The 10,857-nt window shown below is 37.7% G+C and overlaps 1 protein-coding gene across 1 annotated transcript; it reads left to right on the top strand.

The window, feature by feature from the left end:
- The first annotated feature begins 7,812 nt into the window (after positions 1 to 7,812).
- Positions 7,813 to 8,751, top strand: LOC113250224 (olfactory receptor 2L13). Its single transcript, XM_026491570.2, has one exon. It carries the CDS (start codon positions 7,813 to 7,815, stop codon positions 8,749 to 8,751), a length of 939 nt encoding a protein of 312 aa, XP_026347355.2.
- The last annotated feature ends 2,106 nt before the right edge of the window (positions 8,752 to 10,857 follow it).

Raw genomic sequence — 10,857 nt, 5'->3', positions numbered from 1 at the left:
AAAAGTCTCTCTCTCCCTCTGCTTCTCCCACCTCTCTAAAAATAAACAAATAAATATTAAAAATAAAGAAGAACACGTGTTTATGCAGTTATCAGGGTGACCCAGCAGAAAGGGAAGGAAAGATGAGATGGTGAGAGGGGATGAATCCTGTGCATGAGGAGCAGATTTGGAGAAGAGCAGTGTCATTCCATGCCTTGTCACAGGAAACAAGACTAATTAAATCCATCAACAGTGGGGGAGACTAAAATAGTTAGTTGCAGGGTAATTTCAGCTCTGATTGTGTTTTCTTAATATGTTTATTTTCTTTTTCTCTCTGAGCTCAGGAATATGCAAGTGTGTTGGAGTTTGGCAGAGTGGAAGAAGTATGAATTATTAGTTCAGTGTAATCCTGCAGAAAATAGGGCCAAATTGTGATAACTCAGAGGAATCAACTTAAAATACATGTTCATAAATTGGAAGTGAGATTGGTCAGCGTACTTCTGCTATTTCTCCAGCCATGTTTAATTTCTCTGAATAGATTTTTGTGAGTTTTACAACGGTTTGAGAGTGAGGTTTATCTGGTTTGCAGTTTTGGCCATGAAAGCAAACAGTACCACAACACTGGGGAGGGAGAGATAGATATATTAATACAAGACAGTGACAACCAAAATATTTGTATGTGTCTATAACTTATCCCATCATCAAATGTCAAGCTGTGTAATTAATTTCTCCAGTTTTGTTTCATATTTGCCATCTCTCTCTCTCTCTCTCTCTCACACACACACACACACACACACACACACACACACGGAATATGGTGTCTACTGATTATATATGTGTGTGTATGTGTATACATATATATGAGTATATATACATATATATACATATATATGGAATACTGATATTTATTTAGTAATTACTTGCTAAATAACATTCTTCCATATTTTACCAGGATAAGTGTTCCAGTTTTAAATAAAAGCAAGAGTTAAGAGTTAAAAATTTCTTTTTTAGGTAGACACCGTTCAGCAAATTTTATTGATATTTTTGTGCTCGCCTTCATTTAACAAATGATTAGCAAATGCTATTAATGACAAAATTGTCTGGAATCCAGATCCACAAGAGTTAAAAATTACTTTTAATGCACACTTCGTTGAGTTACAAATCTGCAGATTGAATAATATAAAAGATCCTAATATCTATTGTTTTTTTTTTATCCCTCTGCAACAGGTACTTGTAAACATTTGACATATATCCCCCATTTATTTCTTAGAATATCCATTAGAACAACTTTAAAGACTTCACAACAAGGTAAAACTTTAAGTAATTTTCCCCAGTCCACTTTCTTTTCTTTTTTTAATAGTAATTTTTTATTATGTTATGTTAGTCACCATACATTATATCCTTAGTTTTTGAGGCAATGTTCCATGATTCATTAGTTGCGTATAACACCCAGTGCACCATGCAATATGTCCTCTCCTTAATACCCACCACAGCCTATCCCTATCCCCCACTCCCCTCCTCTCTGAAGGCCTCAGCTTGTTTCCCAGAGTCCACAGTCTCTCATGGTTCATTCCTCCTTCTGTGTACCCCCCTCTTCATTCTTCTCTTCCTTCTCCTACTGATATTCCTATTTCTTATGTTCCATAGTTGAGAGAAACCATATGATAATTGTCTTTCTCTGCTCAGTCCACTTTCTAATAAGTGGTGCCCTCTGGGCTAAACTCTTCTGAGTATAAATGCTCATTTTATTGCACTGTTTCTGAGAGTTAACTCACCACTTAACTAGGACACCTGACCAGATTAATGTGTTCATGGATCAACTGTCTTACAGCTCTACGAACAGAAGAAAGTGTTTTGACAAAGCATAATTTCATTCATTCATGATCATCAATAATTCCATCTGCATCTCAGTAGACAGTAGGTAAGAAACTGTCTCTATACTAGTTCTGTTATTTTTTTGCATTTTATACAACATTTGATATATTTCCTAAAAACAAAAAAACTATCATGTACAGGTTTGAATTGTTTGACAAAAAATTACATTATGTAAAGAATTACTCTCATATACAATCTCCATTCCTCCTCTTCTCCATCTAATAATAATCTTATTATGTTATGTTAGTCACTATACAGTATATCTTTAGTTTTTGTTGTAGTGTTCCATGATTCATTATTTCTGTATAACACTCAGTGCACCATGCAATATGTGCCCTCCTTAATACCCATCACTGGCCTATCCCAGTCCCTCACCTCCTCCCCTCTGAAGCCCTCAGTTTGTTTCCCATAGTTCTGTTATTATTTATCTGAACACTTATACTTACTGTATCTCTTTAATGATTTTATTTATACTGTTGAGAGAGATGAGGTGAGAGAGAGAGAGAATTAGTGGGGGGGGAGTGGCAAAGGGAGAGGGAGAATCAGACCCTGCTAAACAGGGAGCTGGACAAGGGGCTCCATTCCAGGACTCTGAGATCATGACCTGAGTCAAAGGTAGGTGTTTAACCTACTGAGACAGGAAGTTGCCCCACTTCCTGCATCTCTTTAATCTTTAGTTCTCTAACTTACAAAAGTTCAGAAAGCATTATTTAGCATATATTATAACTCTCAAATAATGTTCTAGGATAACCAAATGCATCCCTTTTTTGGTCTAATTCTGATCATTAGAATGCAACTGCATTGATTGGGTTGATTGCTTTGTTCTACCCCAGTGCAGAATTGACTGGATCTCCACATAAGCAAAGTCAAGTGAATTGCCTAAGACTTTGGCCCTTGTGGACTTGGACATTGGGGATCAATTACAGGAGGAAGAGGAATATCTGAGTCTTGATGATGTAAGGTTTTGCATATAAAATATAGCAACTCATCCTTCATTTTCCAGCAGTAGAACCTGAGAGAAATAGGTATGAAATGTCTTAGCCTGCTTTTACTGGACAAGGTAATAGGAAAGGAAGATGTTTTAATTAATTGTTACATGTAAAATGGAAACAAACGTTTCACTAGGGAGGTTTAAATTATTTTCTGATTCCATCACTTTCTGAGCAACAAGGCTCTAAATGTGGCTGGCTATTGGTTTTACATTAAAGAAATTGATGAGCGACAGGAGAAGTGACAGACAGATGTTGCAAAGTGCCCTTGGTAATTTCCCTCTCCTAAATTTTAGCAGATAAAGAAAAGTCCCTCACTGTCAGAGAATTTGGATCTAATACAGAGCCTAGTGATAAGTAACAGGATCTTGTGGCATAGCCTGAGACACCCTGTCAGCGAGGTTGGGTGCTTAAAAGTTTTTATGATTCAGTGGACTGTTAACAGGCATTAGTGTCAATATAAAAATATCCTCTGCCAAAATACAAACTCAAGAGCTTCAGACAAGGTGAGTCATAGTAATACTATTGAATCAAGTTGATTTGTGTTATCTATACCCAGGGAAATATTTTGGAGATGCGGCTTTTCTCTAATAGGGATTTTTTTTTTTTTTCTGTATAGAGAATAAGAAATTAGGGAACAAACTGGAAAAGTTAAGAGTGAACTGCAATGTAAAGAGAGAGAGACAGAGAGAGGGGGAGAGAGAGAGATAATGTGACCCTGTTATAATTATACAATATGTAGCCCTGGAGTGGTGTGTATGACCTTCATTAAGTCACTTAATTTCTCTGGACCTGAGACTTCTCAATGGTTAAGATATGAAATAGAGAAAGGAGATAGGCTCCTATTGAGGAGTGACTATGTGTCAAACACACAGAACTTGCTTAATTCCCTCTTCACAGGCATCCTGGAACATTGAAGGGATTGAGTTAGCTGAGGCTCAGACTAACAATTTATGTATAGAAGTTCTGTAAGGTGAGTTTTTTTTTTCCTTTTAACAATGTAAATGTCAGCAATGTGTTTGTTAAGATGATCATAGGAGATAGTCATAGTATACCCAATTTGTAGCTACAGGAACAGTACTCTCCAAGCCATCATGTAAACATGGGGTGGTGTTTCATGTGATTCCAGTGAATTAAATATGCCCCCATACCCAGTAAAGAAATCTGTTGAGTATCAGTGAAAATAGACCCTGAACTCTAGCTTCTATGCCATGCCTTAAAATCGTTAAGTCCCAAATGTACAGCATCCTGAAAGTAATTATTGGTTTCCATTGCCTGACAAGATGCCGGTTTTCAATTAGGAAACAAATAACAGTTGCCGTGATCATTAAAGAATCTTTATGACATTCTGAACTCTAATTTATGCAGCAGAGAATCAAAACGCATACACGCCTCCTTACAAATTCGCTGTCTGGTGGAATAGATAGACATCCTGCTCTACCTGTTCAGGACTAGTTATCAGAAACACACCTCCTGGGAGAACTGGCTGATGCATTTCTTCCCCTCAATTTTAACTAAACAAAGAGAGGAGAAAGTACCCCCTGAAGGCTATTTTCTCCTAATTTCCAGGCCCCGTGTGCTAAAGACTGATTTTTGAAGTGACCTGGCCACTTTTCAGAGTATGAACTATTGTATTAATTGAGCTCTAAGGCAAACTTTGGTTCATTTCATCAGGCAAATAAAATATTGAGATGTATCATGAAGTATTGTAGTATGAGACCATGGAGATAGAATGATAATCAAGTATTACATTATCCCCAAATGGGTGATCAACTCTCCTGATTTGCCCAGACCTCATGAATTTCTGTTTAAAATCAGCACAATCCCCAGCATATAGGGACAAGCTCAAAAGTCTGGTGAGGACATGGACATGGGCAAATTATGGAATATGCAACTATTTACTGAGGTTTCTGTATCAGCACCCTGCTGAAGGTCATAAGAGGTTAGAATAATGTTTGCTACGCACCCTGCACTCACAACCATGGTCTATCCCAAGGGATATGCACTTATCATTGAATTTAATTGTCACAAGAAGCATCAATATTAAACATGTAGAGTTTAACCCCTGGGAATAAATCTAATGCCACCACATAGAAATAATGCCATATTCTACTTCTGGGAGTGTTGTCTTGTCTTCATCATTAATCTCCTACATGCACTCCTTGCAAATTTCCACTCATATAAAGCATCTTGCATTACTTCTAGTAATGTAGATAAAATCATGCCTCTCTCCTTGACTTCTCATGTCACTCAGAACAGTATTCAAGTTTTTATCATGGTCTGGTCTTTCCTATGCAAATGCCCTAATATCCTCTGCTTCAAAAACCCTGGTGTCACCACTATTGTCCTGAAAACCTAGATAGGTTTCACTATTTACCTGTTGTTCACTCAAGTTGAGAATTCTTTTTTTTTTTTTTTTTAGATTTTATTTATTTATTTGACAGAGAGAGAGAGACAGCCAGCGAGGGAGGGAACACAAGCAGGGGGAGTGGGAAAGGAAGAAGCAGGCTTCCAGCAGAGCAGGAAGCCCACTGTGGGGCTCGATCCCAGGACCCCGGGATCACTCCCTGAGCTGAAGGCAGATGCCTAACGACTGAGCCACCCAGGCGCCCCTCAAGTTGAGAATTTCTTAACCAGACCTGTGTGAATGTTGCATCTGCCGAGTGCCTATTTTATTTTTTGAGTGCTCTTATCCATCTGTCTGTTTACTCATTTATACCACTTTTCCTTTCATTCATAGTATGAATTACTTTATAACATTAGATTGCAAGTAAGAGTTTGTTGTTTTGTTGTCTGTATCACTTACTCAATTTTAACTACATGACTGTAGAATTGTGTGTATCAAAGAACCTCAGGACTTAAAGGACTGCTATACAATAAAAACAAGAACAAAAACAAAACAAAACAACAACAACAAAAACCCTTAGTGAACATTGTTTTAGAAAATGAATGTTTTATAATTATGGTGACTTTATTTTTTATATTTATATGTTGGGTCATCAGTTTTTATTTTTGAAAAGTTATAAAAAGCAAAGGACACCTATGGTCCCCATGTCCATGTCCAATGATAGCAAGCAACTCTTGTGTTCCTATGTACCTTTTATTGTTAGCATGAGTCAACTAAACAACTATAAAAATGTGTTCCCATTTCTCTATTACAAGTTCTTTTTCACAGTTTTACTCATAATTACTAAAATTACATGAGGTAGCAGTTGACTTAAGGTCATAAGATGTGAATAATTACAACAAATTATTCATTGTTTACTTTACTGTTGAAAAATCAGTAACCCAATATTACCCAAGTCTTGGATATGACAAGACATCAGGTATCTACCTCTGGCAGAGGAGCTCACAGAGAGCTCAAGGTCCCCTCCCACACCAAATCTAGATAAAGGAAGGAATAAAACATATATTGGAGGTATAAGAATCACCACAATCACAGTGTATGCATGTTTGGGGGAGTGAGTGAAGAAAAGAACAAACTGCCAGAATTGAGTTTACAAAGAGAAAAAGGGAAGGTATAAAATGTTGAGTTGCACATAAAAATTCTCAAGGAAAGGAGTGGATGTAGTATCTAGCTTAAGTATTTATCCCAGGGAAACGAAACTATAGGTACAAAGTCTTGTACATGAATTTTTATAGCAACTTAATTTGTAATAGTAAAAAGTTACAATAAACTAAAATGTCAAGAAAAAAAAAAAGATGCTAGAAACATTTGTCAAAAAGGAAATTTTTATTGATTGTTTTAAGTAATTAAGACAGGACATTAACATTGCCACTCTTCTTAAGCCCAAACAGGGTAAGTACAAACCTTTAAGCTACAATTAAGAGCATTTTCCTGCTTATCCCTCCTTTTCTAGAACAGCTTTACAATTGGTTGGCTATGCTGCCATCTGCTGTATAGAAACTGAAGGACAGAAAAAGGGAATGAGTACCCTCTCCAATATTAGAGTGCCTTGACCTAGTCCGAAACATAAAATTAAGCCAGATCTTTTCCAAAAGAGTAATAATTATTCAAGAAAATAAAATTAGGCATGAAAATTTGTGCATTTGACTTTGGGTTCTGTCGAGTTTGAAAAAATGGACACAGCATGACAGAATATTCAAATAATACCTTAAAATTAGTGTGGGTCTCACAAAGTCTGCAAAACCCTTATAGTTCAAGGACAGTGATTTTGCGTGGTGGACACATTTTTAAGGAAGGGACAGAAATGAAAAAGAATAGTAGCTGTAGATTATGAACATTTTCCTGGCTGCAGTAGTGCCATTTGGTGAAGAAAGACCAGACATTAAAGATGTAGAAAAGAACTAGGTACTAAAGGACTTAGAATTTAGCATATGCAAAGTTTCGAGTCACATAATCCAGTTACTACTGTAAATATGCTGTGTTACATTGACAGACACTGGGAAATACAGACATTCCTGTGACATTTTGTAAATTCTGAGGAATGTGCATAGCCAAGAGTTATAGAGAGAATAATGTTTTAGTTATCCTGTGTATTTTTGTTGGTTATAATACTAGGCTTTACACTTAAGATCACTTGTTGTAGTGCTTACCAAAGAAAATTGGAAGAGGAATATTCAATTCAGATATTAAACTTGATTCTATGAAAGCTGCAGTATTTTTTTTTTAAGATTTTATTTATTTATTTGACAGAGAGGTAGCAGGAGAGCACAAGCAGGGGGAGCTGCAGAGGGAGAGGGAGAAGCAGGCTCCCCACTGAGCAGGGAGCCCAATGCAGGACTCGATCCCAGGACCCTGAGATCATGACCTAAGCTGAAGACAGTTGCTTAACCAACTGAGCCTCCCAGGTGCCCCTGAAAGCAGCAGTATTGAAAAAAAAACAATTCATTCTAAACAAACATTCATAAAATAAGAGATCCTTTTTGTGCTCCTGTTTTAATTTTTGTTGCATGCTTTGTTTTTGTCTTTATTTTTCTTTCAAAGGAGTGAAAACGGTACAATTTCATGGAGACATGGAATCAAACTTCGGATGACTTCATTTTGTTGGGGCTGTTTCCCTCAAATCAAACTGGCCTGCTTCTCTTGTTCCTTATCATCTTCATATTCTTTCTTGCCTCAGTGGGTAACTCAGCCATGATTCACCTCATACGCTTAGATCCCCGGCTCCACACACCAATGTACTTTCTCCTCAGCCAGCTCTCCCTCATGGACCTAATGTATATCTCGACCACCGTCCCAAAGATGGCTTTCAACTTCCTGTCTGGCCAGAAAGGTATCTCCTTCCTGGGGTGTGGGGTGCAAAGCTTCTTCTTCCTGACCATGGCATGTTCTGAAGGTTTACTCCTGTCCTCCATGGCCTATGACCGTTATGTGGCCATCTGCCACCCCCTCCATTATCCCATCCGCATGAGTAAAATGATGTGTGTGAAAATGATCCTAGGATCTTGGATTTTGGGGTCTATCAACTCTTTGGCACACACGGTCTATGCCCTCCATCTCCCTTACTGCCGGTCCAGGGCTATAAATCACTTCTTCTGTGATGTACCAGCCATGTTGCCTTTGGCCTGTATAGACACCTGGGTCTATGAGTACATGGTTTTTGTGAGTACAAGTCTCTTTCTCCTCTTTCCTTTCCTTGGTATTACCGCTTCCTATGGACGTGTTCTTTTTGCTGTTTACCACATGCGCTCAAAAGAGGGAAGAAAAAAGGCCTTCACCACCTGTTCAACACATTTAACCGTAGTGACCTTTTACTATGCACCTTTTGTCTACACCTACCTTCGGCCCAGGAATCTCCGTTCACCAGCAGAAGATAAGATTCTGGCAGTCTTCTACACCATCCTCACTCCCATGCTCAATCCCGTTATCTACAGCCTGAGGAATAAGGAAGTCCTGGGGGCCATGACAAGGGAATTTGGGATATTCTTTGCCAAGAAACAATAATCATGGCTGTCCTGTCTCTTATTTTCCTTTTCGAGGTTAATTAAAACGCCTAGAGCAGCATTATCTAATAGAAATATAATGTGAGCTACTAGTAATTTAAACATTTGTAGCAGCCACATTTGAAAAGTGAAATTGATTTAAGTAATATATTGGTTTAATTTGAAATATTTATTAATGTTGAAATTAACAATGATATTAATTCTATATACTATATTACATGAATAAGTTTTTGCATATTTCTACTTATATGGACATGGTATGATTTTTACAATTAACATGAAATTATTGATGAGATCCTTTACTTTGTTTTCAGTCTAACTCTTCATAATCTTGTGTGTATTTTGTAATTAGAACACACTGCAATTTTGACTATATGCATCTTTTTTAAAATGTTTTTTTATTATATTATGTTAGTCACCATACCGTACATCCCCAGTTTCTGATGCAAAGTTCGATGATTCATTAGTTGCGTATAACACCCAGTGCACCATGCAATACGTGCCCTCCTTACTACCCATCACCAGTCTATCCCATTCCCCCACCCCCCTCCCCTCTGAAGCCCTCAGTTTGTTTCTCAGAGTCCATAGGCTCTCATGCTTCATTCCCCCTTCTGATTACACCCCCCTTTCTTTAACCCTTTCTTCCCCTACCGATCTTCCTAGTTCTTATGTTCCATAAATGAGTGAAACCATATGATAATTGTCTTTCTCTGCTTGACTTATTTCACTTAGCATTATCTCCTCCAGTGCTGTCCATGTTGCAGCAAATGTTGAGAACTCGTTCTTTCTGATAGCTGAGTAATATTCCATTGTATATATGGACCACAGCTTCTTAATACAGTCATCTGTTGAAGGGCATCTTGGCTCCTTCCACAATTTAGCTATTGTGGACAATGCTGCTATGAACATTGGGGTGCATATGGCCCTTCTCTTCACTACGTCTGTATCTTTGGGGTAAATACCCAGTAGTGCAATGGCTGGGTCATAAAGTAGCTCAAGTTTTAACTTTCTAAGGGACCTCCACACTGTTTTCCAGAGTGGCTGCACCAACCTGCATTCCCACCAACAATGTAGGAGGGATCCACTTTCTCCACATCCTCTCCAGCAGTTGCTGTTTCCTGCCTTGTTGATTTTTGCCATTCTAACTGGCAAAAGGTGGTATCTTAGTGTGATTTTGATTTGAATTTCCCTGATGGATAATGATTTTGAACATATTTTCATATGTCTTTTGGCCATTTGTATGTCATCATTGGAAAAGTGTCTGTTCATATCTTCTGCCCATTTTATGATTTGTTTATTTGTTTCTTGCGTATTGAGTTTGTGAAGTTCTTTGTAGATCTTGGATACCAGTCTTTTATCTGTAGCATCATTTGCAAATATATTCTCCCATTCCATGGGTTGCCTCTTAGTTTTTTGTTTTTTTTTTATTGTTTCCTTGGCTGTGCAGAAGCTTTTATCTTGATGAAGTCCCACACGTACATTTAACTTATGCATCTTAAGTGCCCAATAGCCAGATAGGGCCAATGGTTACTATGTTAACACAAACTTAGACATCCAATAAAATGATTTAAAAGTATATATGGTCAATAAAAATATATTTGTGATGTATAAAATATGGGTAATAGGATGTGAAATAACAAGCAAGACAAGCATGAAAATTTGATGCTTATATATTGGCTTACCGATTGTCTTCCTTCATCTTTTTAATAATAATTTTTATTATGTTATGTTAGTCACCATACAGTACATCCTTAGTTTTTCATGTAATATTCCATGATTCACTCTTTGCGTATAACACCCAGTGCACCATGCAGTATGCCCCCTCCATAATACCCATCACCTGCCTATCCTAGTCCCCCACCCCTCTCCCCTCTGAAGCCCTCAGTTTGTTTCCTGGAGTCCATAGTCTCTCATGGTTCATTTCCCCTTCTGTTTACCCCCCCTTCATTCTTCCCTTCCTTCTGCTATGGATCTTCCTGCTATTTCTTATGTTCCATAAATGAGTGAAACCATATGATTGTCTTTCTCTGCTTGACTTATTTCACTTAGCATAATCTCCTCCAGTCCTGTCCATGTGGCTGCAAACGTTCGGTAAGCATCACTTTTG

The sequence above is a fragment of the Ursus arctos genome, unplaced genomic scaffold (genome assembly GCF_023065955.2).
Source record: "Ursus arctos isolate Adak ecotype North America unplaced genomic scaffold, UrsArc2.0 scaffold_5, whole genome shotgun sequence".
NCBI classification, from domain to species: Eukaryota; Metazoa; Chordata; class Mammalia; order Carnivora; family Ursidae; genus Ursus; species Ursus arctos.
This window is presented reverse-complemented; position numbering and strand designations above follow the sequence as displayed.

Excerpts from the sequence above, each read along its gene's own strand:
- LOC113250224 (XM_026491570.2), top strand. The coding sequence starts at position 7,813 with ATGGAGACATGGAATCAAACTTCGGATGACTTCATTTTGTTGGGGCTG.